Source organism: Anser cygnoides, chromosome 1 (assembly GCF_040182565.1).
Source record: "Anser cygnoides isolate HZ-2024a breed goose chromosome 1, Taihu_goose_T2T_genome, whole genome shotgun sequence".
In the NCBI taxonomy this organism is placed as follows: domain Eukaryota; kingdom Metazoa; phylum Chordata; class Aves; order Anseriformes; family Anatidae; genus Anser; species Anser cygnoides.
Genome location: NC_089873.1, coordinates 49,229,980 through 49,251,094, shown reverse-complemented (window position 1 = coordinate 49,251,094; position 21,115 = coordinate 49,229,980). Strand labels below are relative to the sequence as shown.

The 21,115-nt window shown below is 41.2% G+C and overlaps 2 protein-coding genes across 4 annotated transcripts in view; one reads left to right on the top strand and one right to left on the bottom strand.

Moving 5' to 3' along the window:
- Positions 1-3,818, top strand: part of PLEKHG7 (pleckstrin homology and RhoGEF domain containing G7) — a 32,153-nt gene extending 28,335 nt beyond the window's left edge. The window contains exon 16 of the mRNA XM_048061060.2: positions 2,886-3,818. Within this exon, the coding sequence (XP_047917017.2) occupies positions 2,886-2,993 (108 nt within the window). The 3' untranslated portion in view covers positions 2,994-3,818. The remainder of the gene's footprint in view (positions 1-2,885) is intronic.
- Positions 3,819-5,651: 1,833 nt separating this feature from the next.
- The window catches only part of EEA1 (early endosome antigen 1), a 77,821-nt gene continuing 62,357 nt past the window's right edge, over positions 5,652-21,115 (bottom strand). For all 3 annotated transcript variants that reach the window (XM_066995096.1, XM_066995101.1, XM_048061059.2), the window contains 7 exons: positions 20,474-20,659; positions 19,865-19,996; positions 16,259-16,444; positions 15,720-15,958; positions 14,156-14,276; positions 13,760-13,858; positions 5,652-12,693 (listed from right to left, as the gene is read on the bottom strand). In XM_066995096.1, the coding sequence (XP_066851197.1) occupies positions 12,571-12,693; positions 13,760-13,858; positions 14,156-14,276; positions 15,720-15,958; positions 16,259-16,444; positions 19,865-19,996; positions 20,474-20,659 (1,086 nt within the window). In that variant the 3' untranslated portion in view covers positions 5,652-12,570. The remainder of the gene's footprint in view (positions 12,694-13,759; positions 13,859-14,155; positions 14,277-15,719; positions 15,959-16,258; positions 16,445-19,864; positions 19,997-20,473; positions 20,660-21,115) is intronic.

The following is a 21,115-nucleotide window of genomic DNA, read 5'->3' as shown; positions in this document are numbered from 1 at the left end:
AAACAAAACAAACATACCAAAAAAAAAAAAAGTGTGCTTGTTCACATATTTTATTTGCTACAGAATTTTTACTGTTGAACTTGTACCAACTTTCTATCAGGGTTGATAGCATGTCATATCTTTTTGAAAAACAACATGATTTCTGTTTGCTAAAAAAAAAAAAAAAAAAGACACTTCTTGCATAACAGAAATGAAGACTGTCGGCCCCTCCAGAGAAGTCAAAAACAAAACAGTCCCCCCATATCATATCTGTAGTATCCAGATCAGAAAATTGTGTTCATCTATGCGCAGCACACTCTTGCAGTTTCAGATTGAACAGATGGTATGATTAATTCTACTGTTATATAAATTTACCCCTCACTTTCACACCATATCACATTTCTACCAGCAGTGCTGTTTTTAACATCTGAAAGTGTGCTAGGCACTTCACAGCTTGGGTATTTTTTTTCCTGTAAGTTGAATTTCATTCTCTAGTCCCTAACGCACAAAAATCTGACTACCACTAATACTAATTCTTAAAAATAAATCACAGTAGACAGACTTTTTCAGGGAAAAACAATGAGTGAATTCTTTCCGTTTCCAAGCCACTGGTTCCTACTTGAAATAGGTATCTACTTAAGAAGTAGTTACCATCTCCTGCGACTGAAATATTAACATTCCCTTTTGAAGTCTTCATGCCAGGTCACAATCACCTCAGTGTCTCCCAGATTCATTTTATCAAAGCACTGAAAGACTCTTTTCACTTGGATGCAGTAACATTACAGCATTTTTACTTAGGTCTCTCTGATTCTTAGGAAAGGTAGACCCTATCCATCACTGTTTTGGATAAACTACTATATTTCAGCTCCTAAACCCAGTCCCAGCACAGTCAGCATGTTTTTTAAAACAAACGTAGCTAGCCAAGATGGTCCCGCAGTTTTAGCTGATAATGATCTGCAAGACAGAAAGGACGATGATCTTCCTAAAATGACTGATATTTGTGAGGACCATCAGACCAGGACCTTGAGGTAGACAGAATTATAGAATGGCTTGGGTTGGAAGGGACCTTAAAGACCGCCCAGTTCCAACCCCCTGCCATGGGCAGGGACACCTCCCACCAGACCAGGCTGCCCAAAGTCCTACCCAGCCTGGCCTTGAACACCTCCAGGGATGGGGCATCCACAGCTTCTCTGGGCAGCCTGTGCCAGTGCCTCACCACCCTCAGAGTGAAGAATTTCTTCCTAACATCTAATCTAAATTTATCCTTTTTCAGTTTAAGACCATTCCCCCTTTGTCCCACCATTATCTACCAGAGTAAACGTACCTGTAGAACCCCTTCTTGTTATTCTTTGCACCACTCGCCAAGTTTAGTTCAGTCATTGCCTTAGCTTTCCTGATCCCATCCCTGCACATCCAAGTGTTGCCAGCTCTGATCAGATCCTCTAATCAGATAAGCCAAATCACAAGGGAGATGGTAAGCTGAATGAAGGTGTAGGTGCCATATTCCCATTGAGCCATCCCAAGCAGAGGCCTGCTATGCTGCAGGTGACCCCCAAGTTTTCCCGGTGTTGTGAGGGGCCTGCCTGGGCTCCGGGCTCCCTCGCAAGGCCCATGTTCACCGGCTCACCAGAATACAGCTCTGCATTGACTGCACAGGGAGCACATGCTCCAGATTTTGCTGCCTGAGTTTCACCATGTACGTAATGGAGATGCATTGGACACCTGTCCCCACTCTCACCTCCCTCTCAGACACACGAAAACACAGAACTGAAATACGCTGCTTTTACTTAGCCCATCCATGCAGCTGCCCTGCCCTTCTTCCCCGTCCACCGTCCTCCTCTCTGAGCCACAAAAACCTAAACATTTGAAATCCTGACTCGTAAGGGACCACTCCTGCCCAGCCAACCGTGTGCAACTACCCATGCACCGCTCATCATCCCCTCCTCCGCTGGCAGTTCCAGAGGGGCCGGAGGAACCACCCATACTGAAGCCAGCATGCAATCTCTCTCCTCTGCTTTCTGTTTTTCAAAGTGATGCACTTGTCTTGTTCGGGGTTTAAACACAGGTAAGAAGCAATCAGATGGGTCGATAACAAAATTTGTGAATCCTAAAGTAGCATGAAGTAGAGCTGCCTCTCGTGCATTTCTGCTCCCTGCATCAAAGCCCAGTGACTCTTTGTGCCTTACAGCAGGGAGAGCAGCCACTGAATAGGCAAAACAAAAACCCTGGGGTGGCAGAAGCACAGCTAGACCTCCAGCTTGTATTGCTGCCAAACAATTTGCAATGTCTCATCACAGCAGTTCAGAGACAGCTCAGCTTCTGTGACCCAGACCATCTGGACTAGCACAGAGAGAAGTTACATTTATGTATTTAAACCCCTCTCTCCAGCCACTACCCCCTGCCTTCGTACCTGGATGATAGGGGATGTAGAGATGAATGCTGTCAGCATGGTGCAGGAAACTGAAATTCATGTGGCAGCACATGACAGATCTCAGAGGGGCCAACAACTTGCAATATTGATAGCACCGGAGCTGTCTTAATCAGGGTAGCAGGGAGCCCAAACTGCAGGGACAGCATTAAATTAATAAATGCTACACAAAAATGGGTGAAATAGCCTGCAGCAAGTTTCAAAATTTCAAGCAAACAGAGCATTAAAGTCCCATCTTCATATCAAAAAGTAAAGTCTCATTGGAAATCTCTGGCCCCAGACAGAGACTCTAATGATGTGCTGTGGCCTTAGCAATGGGGAGTGTTCGGGCTCAGGGAAAACTCACATTCGTTTCAGGAATTATGAGCAAGGGCCTGAAGAAACACCAAAGAAGCTGAAGGCTCATGGGTGTTCATCTGTCTGAATTACTAGAACTTTCCAGATTGCCTGCGTTTACAGATTATTTTTCTTGTTACAGAAAACATGGATGTCACAGATAGAAATGGCAATCTCCAATTACACTAAGCAAGACGAAACCAAGAAAAGCACTCTTTTCTGCTTCCCAGCTGAATCCTCTGAAATTTAATAATGCCAGCACAGCATGGACAGATCCAGTGGAAGACTATTGTGGTGATAACATAGTTATTTCTTCCAGCATGCCTTCACTTTCTGACACTAGCAAACTTTTGACTTGACTAGACAGAAGCAATGAGTTTTGACCACAGAACGTAGGAATGAATTGGAGGGGGAGAATGGGGAGAACGAGCCAGGCACCAAACCATCATTCTTAGATGCTCCTTTGCTTCAGCTAGGGGAAGGCTCTTGCCATCCAGGGAAGTGTTAACACAACTTGTTGTTTCCTATAAAGCAGGACAGGGAAAACACCTGTGTTGGTGAGGAGAAATCATTCACCAGAAGTCTAGAGGGGTTATTCTGAGCTCATTCAAATTGTATTAATAAATTTCACAAAAATTAAAATTGTAGGGAACTGTCTAGCCACAGCTCCCTGTACTTACTGCTTTTCTACCTACTAAACTATAACATCTCACACTCAGCTTGTGGGGGCAGATCAGTTAAAACATATTTTTTTGAGTAGCCATTAATTTTCAAAATGAAAAGGTTGCTTAGTGCCCTGTTTATTTGAAAATGGTCATCCTTACATCTAACATTCAGATAAACTACAGATGCTACAGAATATATAAAAAGAAAGAACAGAAGTGCAACAATGTCCCCCTTTTAATGGGGACTCTTTTTATCCAAAGTCTCTCACAGCTTTCTTATCAGCAGATCCGTCATTATGCATTATTTATGCTTGGTGCAGCCTTCAATTTTGCTATGTCTTGTCTTTTCAACTTTTCTTCAGAAACTTGAGCGTTCTTTTTACATTAAAACACTCAATACTTCATTGCAATCCCAGGTCTGTGGTCCATATAGTAGAAGTATGTGCCTGATCATTTTTTTTATTATTATAATTATTTTTGAGGTGCTGGTATAGCCCCACATAACTGGTAACTGGTTGACACAGCATTTGTGCAGGTTACTCCTGAGGAGGAAGGGTGCTCTCACCCCACTAGCATGGGCTAATCTGAGATTAGCAGAGTCACCAGAGGAAGAGAGACTTCTCTAAAGCCACTCTAAATGATCCTGCCACTTCTCCCACTTCTTGTGCCCAGTCAGTCTCTCCCTAAGCATGGAAGTAAACCTTTAGAATATCCCTTCAGTACCAGAAACGATTTTAGGATGAACTGAACAGAGAAGCCACACAGATGAAGACTACACTGAAGAATTTAGGAGCGCCATTCCAGTTTGCATTACTCACAGTTAAGTCAGCATACCTCCCTATCTTTCGCCTCTGCTCTGGCATCAAATTAGTCATGAGTTCAGATGTTGTGCCTAATCCAACTCCACCCATCAGGAAGTTACGGTATGTTTTCTCCACTTGAGTGGTTCACATCTACACACAAACTCTGGTCTGGAGGCTGTGTGTACTTACCTGGTCCATCGTCCTCCCGATGCCACTGCAGCACATGCTCCTGCTCTTCCCTTCTATGCCCACAATGGGCAAGTTTCTGTCACAGCCTAGTGAGAAAGGGACAGCTACCCAGGCTGCATACCCAGGGGTGACTGCGTACGGCAGAAGAGCAGAACAAAGCAGACACAGCAGAGCTGCTCCAAGAAGCCACGCAAGCTGCAGACACTTGACCACAGCTTGGCTTCAACAGCTGTGCTCCATCTCCACCGATGCCACGCTCAGCTGTGTGCTGTGTTGCACCCATCCATCCCCAGCACCTCTCCAGAATCTCACAGTATCTTGCAATCAGTGACGATACCAAAGAAAGGTTTTTAACCCCAGAGAAGTCACACCTGTCAGATTAAGCCCCGAGCTTTGTGCACTGGCAGAGGGGAAGGGGGTGTTTTGCACCTCTGCATATTTTTTTGCCAGAAAGACCTTTAAGACAGGTCTGCTCAGTTTACCAGGCAACTCTCCTGCCTGGAGATTCAGTATTTCCCAGAGGTCAGCACATTTCCAAAGGGGACACCCTAGGGGAAGGAGGTACTTACACACAGGCTGTCTTTAGGGAGACAAACTCAACAGGCTCTTCTGTGGTCTGGAGAGGAAGATGCCCCAGAAAACAAGCAAAGCAGAAATCAACTTCTCAACTTGAATCGCCTTTCAGAGAAAGCCTCTCTCAAACCTTTTCTACTGTCTACACCAAACCCCTAGGAAGATCTACTTCGGTTTTGAAATGTAGTTTTTTTGTAAATGGCCCCATAATTCAATACTGGCTTTATCATGGGGCACACGTTGATCACCTGGGTTCTCTCTGCACTGCAGTTCAGCTCTTTTAGAGGTTTTCATCCAATAAGTGAAACCTCCCATAATCTGAAGAACTAAAACGAACGCTAATTTTGAGCCTTCCAGTTATGCCAGTTGTTAGACTGCACCGAACACAATGTAGGAACATGGTCAGTGACAGAAAGAATAACTGAGCCCAGTATACCCAGCAGACTTGCGCAGTTGTTAGGAAAGGAAAAACCACTCTGAATTTAACTTGTGAAAACCAGTCATTATCACTGCCTCCTCATGAAAGTGAAAGCTTTTGTTGCAGCTTCCCACAGGTCTAAGAAACTGGAGCATTTAGTTGTTCCCAAATGTGTGGCTTCCCAAGAGTTCACTTATACGATGATATATTCCCCAATTCAAAGTAGCTTTACTGTCTGAAGTGAACGACAGAAAGATCTGTTAGAAAGGTCTAATTTTTTCTTTTATTGTCATTCATCATTCCTGTAACAGGTTAGAAAACAAAAATTACATTTCAATAACATTTCATCATAGTTTATACAGAACTGGTTGATGCATGGTGTCGTTTACTCATCCAAATCCACAGCCACCTTCCAAATCGCAGAGTTTAGGAATTACAGTGCACGCTGGACTAAATTTTTTTCACAATGTAAGGCACAACTACATGATCACAAGTAGTAAACACAAACACTGAAAGTGGAACTTAAGAATCAAACTCCAACGAAAAAGAAACAAAACCCAAACACACTCATGCAAAATTTATCTACACCTACCAAGATGGTATGATCCAGTTTAAAATAAGTGCAGTACTCTGTAGGTAAAATTGCATCATAAGGCTATTATAATACATTACCTCTAAATACTGGGTAAGAACTTAAAACTTCTTCCATTTATATTTTATACAATTCTACAGAAAATAAATTCTATGTGTGATATTCACATCTGCAATAATAAACTGATCATTAAAATGCTGAAAAGAGGCAAACAGCACAATGCTATTTGTGGCACACATCCATTACAGAAACCATTCATCAAGCTCACATCTTGCATATTGAAGGAAAAAAATGCTAAATTAATGGTACATTTGGTGAATGAGGCTATCCATAGCCAAATGACATAGCTGTATACAAAATTGTTTTTACCCAGCAGACCATGATTATGAAAGGTTGTGGTTATGATTTATTTCCTGTCCAGCAGCTAGAGTTTGCAAGATTGAAACTACAGAGGTTAAAAGAATTCAACAGAGTTTACAGTAACTTGAAACTACTGGATACTTCCAAATATATTAAAAAAAAAAAAAGACAACTTTTTTTTTTGGTGATAAACTTTTGCAATTTTGGCTTTCACTATAACTTTTACATAACGTGACAGTGAGCAAACCCTATTAAACTTACCTAATGTTTGAATTTCACACTGAGAGGTAGTTCAAATGAAATCTTATGTAACGGCATCAAATCGTGGGGTTTCATGATTTTTATTTTTTTTCTGATTTTTTTTTTTTTCCTTTTCTTACAAAAGTGACAAATCCTATACAAGCAGCATTTTGGACACATTACTATAAAAAGTTCTGGTATTTGCTAACTCAGCGAGACATTCTTCTAAACATCCCTCCTGTGCCCGGAATCAAGACTTAGCATGATACAGCAGAGCACTTCGCCATAAACCCAGCAGCAGGAGCCCGGACCTGCCAGTGCTGGCCTGTCGGCATTTAACAATGAACACTGTTCCCAGCCCTCTTTACCCTAAAAAGGCAGGAAACAGGGGTGAATTTGTTTTTCAGTTTAGGTCAGAGGGGGAGGCAAAGTTGGAAAACATGCCTACCAGGCTTCTGCTTTTATAGTAACGTTGATCTAAAGGGGTTAGCAGGGCTTCAGTAATCTGCACATGAGCAGGTACTCCTGTATCTGCTGCACAGCAAGTGCATAGTATATGGCACACTGCAGACAAAAGGCAGAGTTTATTACATTAACCAGTGCCTATTCTCTTTGTTATTGTGATTCTAAGTGGCATCTCGTGTTCTCTCTAAAGATACAAAGCTCTTTATTCAGTGCCACTTTAAAAAAAGAGAGAGAGAAACACAATTGAGTTTCTGTGGAGGGACTTTACTATCCAATTATTGCTGGTTTTTGAAAAGTAGACCACTTAGTGTTTTCGAAGAAAGGCTGTGGTTGGACAATAATTTTAAACTTATCCTAAAAGGGATGGTGAGGTCAATACTTCAAAAATGAAGGACTGGACAACTGGCAAGAACCTTGAAAATACATAAAATTAATGTATTCTCACTTTATAAGCTTAAAATGAAGCTCTACAAAGACAACATGTGAGTGACTACATGAATTTTCTTGTTACATGTGCTCCCGGATGATGACCTTATTTTTGGTACAAAGTAATTATGAGTGCAATTCTCCTTACATAGCAAGGGGCCAAATGTAATGCAGTGAAAGTCCAGCTGAAGATAAACCTTCTGCCCACTGGTTACAGCTAACACACGCAATGCCAGCAGTGCCATTCCGCTTCCTGTAGATTATATTCAGTTAGACAGCAAAAAGTGCATAGTGCAAATGACAGTGTTATTTCCTAGTCCCACAAGAATATGAGTGGAAGGGGTGGTACTTGGAGAAGTAATTTAACAGTTTTAGCATACTCAAACCATAGTATCATTCTTCCTGGCATAGTTCATGCTCTGTTTGAACTTCAGCTTCAGCAGTGTTCTGTCTGCCACTGAGTACTGGTCATAAATTTTTAAGTTTTGCAAAAAGCATTTGTTGCAACTTTCCATTTAACTGACATTGAACAATCTAGAAAAATACTTTTTTTTTTTCCAGTCCCTTCTTTAGGAATGCCACTTCTTTTACATCTAGCATATTAGAAACAATTATTCTTACTAATAAGTGATACAAAAAGCAAGGTTACTTCATGCTTCCGCTCCCAAATACCCTCTTGCTTCACTAAGAAAGGTTTTCTAGTGAGGATTCACAGATAAACCTAATGGCCCCAAAACCAACAAAAACATTCATTGCTCTTGCATGCCTAGCACTCCACACTCCACAACAACTTGGTTACTTAATACCTTCCAAAAACAGAGAAAAAAACTGCACTGTATTCTAGAGCATTGAACTCTTGTGCCAGAGCAAAGCCAGATGAAAAATGAGATCCCTCTAAACCTCTTGTCTCTGCTGGAAGCAGCAGCAGAAACTTCCCTTTGCCTCTTCATCTGCAGACAGCAATTTTTCCTACTGTGACTCAATTTTATAATCTTTGTTAAACCTTCGCAGAAAGGGGAAGGTTATTGGAGGGAAGGAATACATGGGGAGAAGAAATAACAGTGAAGCATATCAAGCTAAGATCAAAAGCTTGCCACTGAACCCTGCAATGCTCTCTGCCTCCATGGGGACTGCAGTATGAAAATATGAAGTATGCATTGTTGACATGAGGCCAGAATAAAACAGTGGGGATTTAGCATTTTGGAGACAACAGCCCAAGGGATCGTGGCTGTTTGACTGGGAAGAGATGCAGCGTCTCCAAAAAGTTAAAAGAACCTCTCCCCACCCTTAACAAGACCATCCTTTATGCTTCTCCAAATGACTCGGTAGATTGTCTCAGCCCATGCAGCAGTTGGTGTTTCAGATTATTCTTCACCAGAGATGCTGAATGTCCCTCTGAGGATGCTCTATCCACAGTCCCAGGAACAAGTCCCACACTTCACTGTCCCATTTCTGATGCCACAGTAATGGCTAGCAATCAAAGGCAGCTTGAGGATCCCACATACCTTCTGGTTCAAGCATTGGTTTCACCATTCTTCCCCTTGACATCTTACTCTACAATGGCCTCTCCTCAGTGAATCAGAGCTATGTGGTTCTTGCTAAAGGGTGCTAAAACACATCACCACAAGTTTTCACCTTCTTGTTCCCATGTTCTAGTCTCTTCTGCCATTTTTTTTTATGTTTCTATGTTTGTAGCCTGAAAAAATCAGTGCATTTAACTACTTTGTCCAGAGTCCTTTAACTCAGCATGGTAAAACCTATCAGACTTTTTACTAGGTTTCTCCTATTATTTATATTTTAAAGGAGTGCAACAAAAAACCCACATCTTACTGACAACATACCCTTCAAAGTAGTCAGAATCTACAAGCACATTTATAAATACAACACTTTTCACCTTCCAGTTTTCCTTACATATATAGTAATACTCATAGGTTGTTTTACTGAGCTTGAGCACAACTTCCAACATGGCAGCCAGCATTATGTGGTCTATCATACCAACGAATTGTCAATGAATACAGACCTGCAATAGGAATCATAAACACAAGAGTAGGAGCATAAGATGAAGCCACTAATTTATTCCAGTGAAAAGCTGTAGAGCTCCTAACATTGCTTCGGACTCAAACCTCAAAGCTTCTACCTCAGCACTGCTCCTCCTGATTTTAACAATCCCTCTTTCTTCAAATGTGTATTTGAAAAGCATTTCTGTCCCCTCAAGAAGTCAGTCACATGCATCAGCCAGCAAAAAGAAGCCTTCAGAAATTGAGACAGTTTCACCTTGAAGCTGGGGAGCTCCATCCTGAGTTAGAATCATAGAATATCCCAAGTTGGAAGGGACCCATAAGGATCATCGAGTCCAACTCCTGAGTTGTCTGGTGGTCAACCAAACACACTGCTTCAGCAGCCAGCTGAGCGAGATGACTTTGCTTGTCTTTACAGCAAAGCATCCCAAAATCAAGAACAACGATAGCAGAGCTTCTACCATTTCCTCTTTGCTGTAGAGCTCTCTCCTCAGCTTTCAGACATTCCCGTTCAAAAGTAAACATCTGAACACAAGCGGGTCTTTTAACCATTTCCCTAGCTCCCCCTGAGAAACTTCCATCTTCGTTCACCACATACGTTTTGTCCTTCATGAAGTTGTCGGAGGTTTCTCTTTTCCCTCTTAAAATCCCTTCTGCTCCACGTGGTTGTCCTTCACCCTGAAAGCAGTACACTCTGTGTGTTACACAACCGGACGGTGCGTACCTAGGCAGGAGCAAGACTGTGACATCTTTACCTTTGCCAGATTTCTGAAGCCATGTATCAGACAAAGAAAGGCTTGAAAGCAAACTCTCTGGATTCCCTCAGTAAATAAATGAACAGAAAAAAATCCCCAGAGGCAGAGATTCTGTTCATACTTTCCTTTCAAAGAATTCTTATTCCAAGCAGTTACCCTGACAAGGACAAGCAGCAAGCCCAGAGGATCTATTCACATGGAATCATTACAGCAATTGTTTCTTTCAAGCAAACAACCCTCAAAAGTTCAAACTAGAAAAGCTGGTAAGTGTTGCACATAACAATGCATGTATTTCAAGCATAAGGAATAATAGGAATTAAATTTTAAGATGACTCCTTGAAGAAGAATCCTTGAGGATGCAAATTTAGAACTAGACAGGTAAGCTAAGATGGGATATGAAACATATAGATCATTACTGGGGAATAGGGATTAAAAAGTCTTTTCACTTGAGAGTTAGTCAGGACTAGACATTTTTCATAAAAGAGGCTCCTCTTCATTCACATATAAAGCTGTCAATAGATAAAAGTAAATAAACCTGCCTAAAGATGGCTAAGCATCTATCATTGTAACAGAATTTGTTTCCTTACCTTGGAAGGCAAGAAGTAGAGGAATTGAGGACATAGTCCTTTTCTCTGAACAGCTGGCACAATTTTGTAAGACAGAGAAGGGCTTGGGTTCTAGGGAATTTAATAGGATAATTAAGACTAAGGGTCCCTAAGTATTGGAAGGCATAAACCCAGCTCAGAAGAAATAACCTTAATGGTTTTGAGGCCAGATACCAGATACTCCTTTCAAAGGGAGGAAAATTTAGACACAGGCAGGCAAGAAAAAACAGGTGTAAATAAAAGCACAACAAAAAGAGCAGTCTATATGAACTCAGCAGGAAACTTCTGTTGCAAGTACAGGAAAGGAAATAAGAACAAATCCAAGGTGATGAGACACTGGAGCAGGTTCCCCAGAGAAGTTGCGACTGTTCCATCAATTCAAAGTGTTCAAAGTTAGGCTGGATGGGACTTTGAACAAACTGATCTAGGGTCCTGTGCAGGAGGGTTGGAGTGGATGATCTTTAAGGTCCCTTTCAACCCAAGCCATTCTGTGCTTCTATGCTCTAGAATCATATATATTGGCCTGTTTATTTATAGAGTTGTTTGCTTATAACTAAGCCAGCACCAGGAGAGTTAAATCACCATCCTAAGCAAACTAAATCATAGAACTAACACACCATCTAAGAACAGAAGGAACAATGGAAAAATGATGTTTGTTAGGGGTAGCAGGAGTTCAGCTTGTTCCACCAAAAGCTGAAGGAAGGGATAGGAGCAAAGGTCAGCTAAACTGCACCCTCTAAAAATGAGCTTTTCTTAGTAGGATACCTAGTGTGGAATTTCTGGACATCCCTGAGAACCACAAGGACTTCTTGGGGCTTCCAGGGTATGGGCAGGGGGACAGATGGGCTATAGGCTACTATCTGCCTTGTTTGTTTACTGTTTAAAACCTGCATATAAAGGGTTTCTGGAATATTAACATCCATTCATCAAACATGTAAAAGTGAAATCGATTAATATGGGAGAGCTTTGTGTAGTACTCCTACAATGCCCACTACACTTGGTCACATCATTAGTTCACACGTACAGACACACAGACACACACACACACACAATGCAGTACAGAATGCGTAAAGATATTCCAGTATCCAAGTGCTGTAGTTGGGAAAGAACTCAGGTGCTGATACTACAAGTTCTAAGCGGGCGAATAAAACAGAGTTGAGTCCAGCCAATTACCCTCACTGCAGAGTTAGAATTTTAGAGAGAAAAGTTCAAGAACCAGAGAGAGAGAAAGCAAAACAATGGGGTTATAAAGAACATGAGATACGTAATCAAATGCAACAATTAGTTATGCTATTACAGCAACATTTGATACACAAAATCCTCACAAATTTTTGCATCTTCCTTTTCCATTGAAGGAAACAAGAATACACTGCAATATCACATAAACGCGTTTTCTCTTGAACAAAAAAAATAAAGATAAAAAAATACATTGTTACTCCTCTGTTTAAACTTTATTTACAAATAACTGGGTATTTCTAATCTAGACATAGAAGCTCTTTTCAGGATAAATGGCAATAAGCTATGGGTGATCTGAGCCCATATCTCACAAAAAATACAATAGTTTTACTTGGTATCAATAAACATTTTAAAATATACTAAATTTTGCCAAGTGTTACAATCATTGTCCAAACTGAATAGTAGTCTGAGTGCAGAATGAAGTGCATCAACAGAAATTATAAATTTTAGCGTAACATTTCTTTGTCTCCCACAATAGCCAGTTATCCTTGCAAGTCATTAAAGCAAGTATCACAGACCCGAACAGGCTTCTTAGAGGAAGGAGTTAAGGCATTCTTTGCTGAGCACTCAGCACAGAAGATATTTCCACACTGTCTACAGTGATGCTGTGAAAGAAAAAAAAAAAAACATATATGGTGAACATCAATTACAGGCTTATGGGTATAGATTACAAATGGAGATAATTACCATGTCAAATGAACACTCTCATGTTTCAGACTTTTAAAATAACAGTTACAAAGCACCTTACATGTACACTGAAGGGCAAAGGAGTACATCCTTTATAAAGGGTATAGGAATAAAATACTTACAAGTGCTGCTTCACTGAGAAGGAAGACCATACCAGTTTCAGATCTGAACTGGTTGAAATTCATTCTCCTTTTGAATTTTTCCTCTTGAACTTATTTTGGTTGCATAAAACATGTTCTTCCTATAGGTAACTAGCTGCTTTCACACTGGGAAGTACACCCTTGAATCAAAAGATCCAGCAGCCTTTGTTCAAAGACTACCCAAAGGACATCACAACAAATAATGCAGGACAGGGAGAGCCACCTAACACCAAGCCAGGAAGCAAAGTGAACCTCATCAACATCCCTCACCGACTTCATTGGCAAGTCACTTGGTGGATAATCTCTGGATGAAGGGCAGGCCCTGCCAATGAAGGGATGCTAACATCTTAACTGACCGCAGCTGTTTTTACAAAGAAGGTCTGAAGGTCAGACCTAAAACATACCCAGTTGTTTCTTCCGTTCTTTATCTGCTTAGCATTTACGATCACAAGCTCCAGATCTTGTTGATGCCTTATATTTTCACATATATGTGGTTTCAACAAATTTACCTTCCTTTTTCTCTTCGAAATTCAGTCCAGGATGGTTTTAAGTAAGTTTACTGTAAATACCCTTACAACAGTACCATTTTGCTTGCTTAGGGGACTGAACCATTTAACAACATTTATAAAATGCTATCATTAAAATGACAAAAGCAGCATGAATAAAGTAAGGCCCACAAACTTTATTTTTAGTATTTAAGGCACCGTAAGCAGTATTTGTATTCTGAGATGTCCCAAGTATCACAGCACTTTTAAAGCCATTTTCTAAAGTCTGAATCCCATGAAAAATAGTTTGAAAACAATGGAAAAAGAAAATCCCCACAGATACAGTAAAACACACCTACCCTTCTCACTGTCACTGAAAAGCCTTTTCCACAGGCCATACAATTCTGTACCTCATTGTCTTCTGCCCATTTCCTGTTGAGAGCTTGGGTGTGTTTGATCTATTTAATTAAAAAAAAAAAAAAAGCATATGTAATTCTTACTAATTTGCTGTATTACATTGCATATACTACCCAATGCTGTATAAAAACACCAATTCTGCCATGACACTGAGAGCTTATAATTCAGAGAGAAACCTAAAAGCAGAGTTAACCTACAGACAGCAATACGGTCCTTGTGCACCACAGGAACATCTTAATCACTGTGGAAAGGTAACCCACCACAAATATGATGCAAACCTGAAATTCTGACAAGACCCCCAGAGAGAATCGACAGGTTTGGTTCAAATCAAATGATACCTGTAATGACTGGTTTTCTCGGCCTAGCTCCTGCATTGCAGCAGTAGTGTTGTCCAGCTTTTTCTTCATTTCTACAAGTTTGGTTTGAAGCTTTTCAATTTCTCCCTCACTTTTTATACACCTGAGGATAAATAGTGAATAGTCAGTCCAAAGGCAATGTACTCTGCCTCCTCCGGGCAGGTTGTCATGACTGAGAAGAGTTACCCTCATAAAATCCATCTGAAAATACACTTGCTGTGAAAAGTTCTTGGATGCCTTGGCTGGAAAAATGTTCTAACAACCAATTTAAGATTATCTGGCATTTGTCCCAAATATCTGGGGCTTTTTAATACCTGGAGTTACTCCCAACACCAGGGACAGTACTGAATGCAGCCCATTAATCAGCACGCCCTGATGAGCATCACTGTGCAACAGAACACTCTCACAAAGCATCTGCAGCAAATCACTTCAAACAACAAAGCAGAAAAGTAATCTTTTTCTTTTAGCAAGGCTACCTCCCATCAGCTGAAATTCAGTTAACTTGAAACACAGATTTTAAAAGGCGTTTTTCTACTAAGCTGTAAAAGGGTTACTGGATGAGTTCAGCATAGTATGACAAGGGATAGCCAAAGAGAAAGAATCTCATTTGAATTGATCCCATCCTCTCCCAAGGCTTACTGCTTAAAAGCCAATCAGCAAGCTTGACAGGACGGAATAAAGTTTTCCATTCTGCCTTCACCAAACATCTCAGGAAATAAGGATGGAAGAAGTTTCCAGTCTCACAGATGTTGTAAACCTTATAATCTCTACATTCAAGCAACTCCTGCTGGCTTGCATGTGCCTCTTGCTGCCTGAAGGAAAGCAGCTCTGCTTACTTAAGTCTTAATAAATATGTTGTAAAGACAACAAAAGAACTGGAGAAAGGAAGATACTACGTTTTTAGGAGGAAGAAAATGCCTCATGTGAACCTTAGAAAGCCTGTCTAAGCCAATTACATGTTCAATACTCTAACGATGAGCAGTGGACACACCTAGAAGTCCATAAGCAAATTCTGTGTTATTGGAGGCACTAGGCAGGTTTCTGGATGACAAGTGCATCTATTCTGATTCATTCAAATGAATCGAGTTCCAAGGAGAGTCAGAGGGACAGAGAAGATAAGTTTACTCAGGTAACAGAGCCAGGCCTTGCATGGTTCACGCAACAGATGACATGAAAAGCCACAACCTACACACCTTAAAATTCCGAGGCGCCCAATGGATTTAGAAGGCTCTTAGGGATGGACATAAATCTTTAAGCACAGGCACAGATATGTGGCTTTGGTGACAAAGTAAGGTTCTGATAAGCCTGCCTGATTTCCTACAATATGGTCACCCTGTCAAAGCCCACAGAGTACAGTTCGTTCACAACACCGCTTGCTGTGCTTTGGCAGGGACAACAGAAGGTTCCAGTTTGGAAGCCACAGCCCAGACAAACATGGATTTAAGGACAGCATGAATGCAGATCCTGAATCAATTGAAAGTGGTTTTCAGTGCAAGGCTACCCATTTCCCAAACTACACTTTCACAACATCATGACCACTGCTTACCTCTCCAGCAATGCTCTTCTCTCATCCTGATTATTCTGCACTGTCGCTTCTAAGACAGCAATGTCCCCACGTAAATCGTCCGTCTGTTTCTCCAGCTCGCTCACTCGCCTCTGACTACTTTGCCACTCTTTCTTCATGGTAGCCAGGTTTTCATTCAGAGCTGTGACCTGCATGGTGAGCTTGGCCTCCTTTTCCTCATGTTTCCGGTTTTCTTCTTCTTTCTCTTTTACCTCAGTGTGCTAAGAACACCACAAAATAGAGAAAAACAACCAAGTATTCTTTCTGTATTCCTTATATTTAAATGAGGCAAAGAATCTTTACAATACCAGAATCATTACTTTTATCCAGTGAACCCTACTACACAAGACTGTCATCCTACTGAAACTTCCTATGCTATTAAATGCCTCAAAGATTTCTGACCTTGTCATTTAAAAATGAATATGATGTAAAACTTAAGACAACTCTATGCTTCCTCTCTGCCCCTGAAAGAATCCAAAGGCACGTTCACAAAACAGTCTTACAGTCTCTAACATACTAACCAGTTTATCTTGAATTTCAACACATTCTTTCTTCAGTTCTTCTTCTCTCTTTTTCAGCTGATCTTTGACAGCTTGTTGGTTTTTTTTCTCCTGTTCCAGAGCTGAATTCATATGATCTATTTTGCCCTGAAGCTCTAATTTCTGTTGAATCAATAGCTGTTTTGCATCCTTGAGATTTGCTACCTCCTGTTAGGATACAGAGCTCAAAGTTAAAGTGGCAACATTGAAAGTTTTGCTGACAAATTCAAAACTAATGTAATTGCTTTCCAGGGAGAGCACAGCAATAATTTTTCATTTTATCATTGGAAAAAAGGATGATTTTACAGCACAGATTATCAGTGATTTTCATGATCAAAGACTTTAAACTTATACAATTTTTATGAACAATGCTCAATTTTAAAAATAAACTTAAATTTACTGTATTTTTCTACTAAAATAGCAGAAGCTGTGTTGGATTATTTTTTACTGTTCTTTGAAAATAAATGACCATTGTCATTTTCTAGAGTTGGTTCTAAAATTTACTTCACTTTGTTCTTTAGTTGTAAAAATCAGGTTAAAAGCATAATAATGACCAAGTGAAAAACAAACACTGATGGAAAAAAGCTGGCTTCTCTTAGTCTTAGAGGTATAAATATATACACTAAATTTTAAGCAAGCAGGATGATACATTTGATTTTAAACATTTGTTTGTTTTTCTGGAATAAAAAAAATGAAAAAAAATCTTGAAGTAGAATACTCAGTTAAATTTATAGGAATCCTTTTCCTTAAAATTACACAGCCAAACATACAGGGACTAACAGCGTAACAGGGGTTGCCAGTTTTCCAGAAATCAAAGTTTTCGACACAAACTAAACCAAAGATAGAGAGAGAATATAACCTGAGGACAAGGGGATGTCCTATAAGAGTGTATCTATCCACTTCCTGACAGGAAATGGGAATTAGAGTATAGGCCTGTAGGAGACAATTTCTGTTTTAGTCTGACTCCTTGTATGTAGATCAAAAGATGAACATATTAAGCCGCTGTTGGTGTGCACACATTTCATAGTGTGAAATAGCTTGTTTTACTGAAGACTTAAAGCTATTTAAGCTAAATACTCAATATTAACTAAATATTCATGACACTGCTAAATATCGCAAGTCAGGCAGGCGGGGCAGGAGGCCGGCGTGGCTGACCAGGAACATTCTAATGGAGATTAGGCGGAAACAGAGAGTGTTTCGCTACTGGAAGGAGGGCCAGGTGTCATGGAAAGAATACAGGGATGCCGTTCGTGTTTGTAGGCAGAAAATTCGTGTGGCCAAAGCACACCTTGAGTTGAAGCTGGCTGTGTCTGTGAGAGAAAATAAAAAGGGCTTTTTCAGATATGTGAATGGAAAAAGGAGAACTAAAGAATACATAGGGCCGCTCCTTGATAGGGAAGGTCTCCTCACAGACAATGACATAGGCAAAGCAGAGACGCTTAACGCCTTCTTCGCCTCTGTCTTCAATGCCGATGATGGGCTTCGGGACCCAGGGTGCCCTGAGCTAGAGGACTGGGACGGTGGGGATGACAAACTCCCAACCGACCCTGAACGTGTGCGGGATTTGCTACTCCACCTGGATCCCTACAAGTCCATGGGTCCGGATGGGATTCATCCCCGGGTGCTGAAAGAGCTGGCAGACGTCATCGCGGAACCTCTCTCAATTATTTTTCAACAATCCTGGGAATTTGGAGAGGTCCCGGTAGACTGGAAGCTGGCAAATGTTGTGCCGATTTACAAGAAGGGTCAGAAAGAAGACCCTAGCAATTACAGGCCTGTCAGTCTCACGTCAGTGCCTGGTAAAATCATGGAGAAGATGGTTCTCGAACTTATTGAGGCTCACCTGGGGGACAAAGCAGTCATTGGTCCCAGCCAGCATGGGTTTGTGAAGGGCAGGTCCTGCCTAACTAACCTGATTTCCTTTTATGATAAGATCACCCGTATGATGGACCAAGGGAAACCAGCTAATGTGATTTTTTTGGACTTCAGCAAGGCTTTTGACACGGTTTCCCATAGGATCCTACTGGACAAAATGTCCACCATACAGCTAAATAAAAACATCATACGATGGGTGAGCAATTGGCTAACGGGCAGGGCCCAAAGGGTTATGGTAAATGGGGCTGCGTCAGGCTGGTGGGCGGTCACCAGTGGTGTCCCTCAAGGCTCCATTTTAGGGCCGGTACTTTTCAATATTTTTATAAACGATCTGGATGTAGGAATAGAAGGTATTTTGAGCAAGTTTGCTGATGACACCAAACTTGGAGGAGTTGTTGACTCGAATGAGGGTGGAAAGGCCTTGCAGAGGGATCTGGATAGGTTGGAGAGCTGGGCGATCACCAACCGCATGAAGTTCAATAAGAGCAAGTGCCGGGTCCTGCACCTGGGACGGGGAAACCCTGGCTGCACGTACAGACTGGGCGATGTGACGCTAGAGAGCAGCCTAGAAGAGAGGGATCTGGGGGTTGTGGTTGACAGCAAGTTGAATATGAGCCAGCAGTGTGCCCTGGCGGCCAGGAGGGCCAACCGTGTCCTGGGGTGCATCAAGCACGGCATCGCTAGTAGGTCAAGGGAGGTGATTGTCCCGCTCTACTCTGCGCTGGTGCGGCCTCACCTCGAGTACTGTGTGCAGTTCTGGGCACCACAGTATAAAAAGGACATGAAACTGTTGGAGAGTGTCCAGAGGAGGGCTACAAAGATGGTGAAAGGCCTGGAGGGGAAGACGTATGAGGAACGGCTGAGGTCACTGGGCCTGTTCAGCCTGGAGAAGAGGAGGCTGAGGGGAGACCTCATCACAGTCTACAACTTCCTCGTAAGGGGGTGTCGAGAGGCAGGAGACCTTTTCTCCATTAACACCAGTGACAGGACCCGCGGGAATGGGGTTAAGCTGAGGCAGGGGAAATTTAGGCTCAACATCAGGAGGGGGTTCTTCACAGAGAGGGTGGTTGCACACTGGAACAGGCTCCCCAGGGAAGTGGTCACTGCACCGAGCCTGTCTGAATTTAAGAAGAGATTGGACTGTGCACCTATTTAATTGAAGTCTACAGATTTTTACCCTCTAGACATCTCATTTGATTGTTATGATTTTGGAAAACGGTCTTTTATGAGGCTCCCGATGTTGTGTCCCTCCCCCCGCCCCAAGTGTGACTTTTTAAGACATTTTAAAAACCACAGCACATCAAGGGAGTTTCAAACTCTACGACACATATTTGAGAAGTACCAGATGTTCCTAGAATATCTGGAAAACTTCATATTCATGACACTTCGGCACATCTTTTCTATACTTCAGAATTGTCAAGCAAGGGTATGCAGTGAATCTACAGTAAACCAGAAAAAAAACCCTGAAACTAAGACAAGTTATGTGGTCTACCTGGCCAAGCACACTGGGAACTGGAGCTTCAGGACTACCACTAATCAGGTCAGCATTACTCAGGAACCTCAGTGAAATCTGTGCTTTGGTTCTCCTATCTGTAATACTGATATTTACAGCAATCACCTTTGCAAAGCCATTCCAGATAATGTCTACTGAATAAAACACATATTTCTGATCAGATAACCAAGCACATGAAGATTCACTTTGTTTCAGTATACCTTCTCATATTCTTGCTTGCAGACTCTGAGCTCTTCACCCAGCTTGGCACTTTCTTTTTCAAGTCTACTCTTTATTTCCTGGAGCTCTGTTGTTTTACATTTTTCATTAGCCAAGTCTTTTTCTTTCAAAATCTTGAAGAGAAATATATATATATTTATTTATTTTTAAAGGTGCTAGAAAAGTAACTTCTTTCAATTTCACAAAAAAAAAAAAAAAAACCATCTAGGACCCCAAATCCTTAATTACAAAAGCTCTAAGTAGGAAAACAACCACCCAACCACCATATATCTATATCTCTATCCACAGTTAGCAGGGTAAATAATTAGCAGCATGTTTACAGTTTTATATTTAAAATTAATACTGTTTTCCTGCATGTCTAACCACTTAGTACAAATTATCAGTCTATTTTAAAGCAAATTCACTTCAGCTGTCTGTTAACAGTCTTCGAGCAGGAGGTTCAATAAAATTGCTGTTGCTATGCTCTACAACAGTGCTATGCCCCAATAACAACCCCTGTTTAGAGATGTACCAGGAATTAATGGGGCTGGGAGAGGGTGAGAGAGGCTGTGTGTGTCTGTGGGATGATTTCAAAAGACAGAGATATTTACCCTATCATTCTGAAGATCCTGTAGCATTTTGGTCTTCTCACCCAGCTGCTGTTCCTTCTTTGATGCATCCTGTTCCAGCGCAGACTTTGCTTTCTTCAGTTCCTGGATCTGCTGATTATTATTAGCAATTCGATTTCTGCTGGAAACTACCTCTTCTTGAGCAAGAGCAAGCTTTTCTTCTGTGGACTAATTACAAACACAACTCTGCAAATTATCTGTCAGTATAAGAGCTCCAGATACTTGACAATCATTTAGTCATTTTCCACAGAAAAACTGTCACATAGCATGCAACATTTTACTTCAAACGTTGACAAAGCATAATTACAGGAACTTCTGGGTCTCGAGGTTATGCCTAGCAAAAACAAAGTCCCCAGAAACATTTCCAGCAGCAGTACCTACTGCATCCTTCCACAGACAAAACGTGAAAACATCCAGAGGGCAAAGAAGGAAAAGTGATTGTTTGACAAAAAGAAAATGAACTTGAATTTGCTTACACAAGCTGATTTTATTCTCAAGGTAAATGTACTACCTTGCAACTCTATACAGCTGTTACATAAGCAGCAGTGAAGCTACACTGTGAAGTTTCCAGGAGTGATTCGTTATTACTATTTTTTTTCCAGTGACTTAATGAAGCTAGCACTA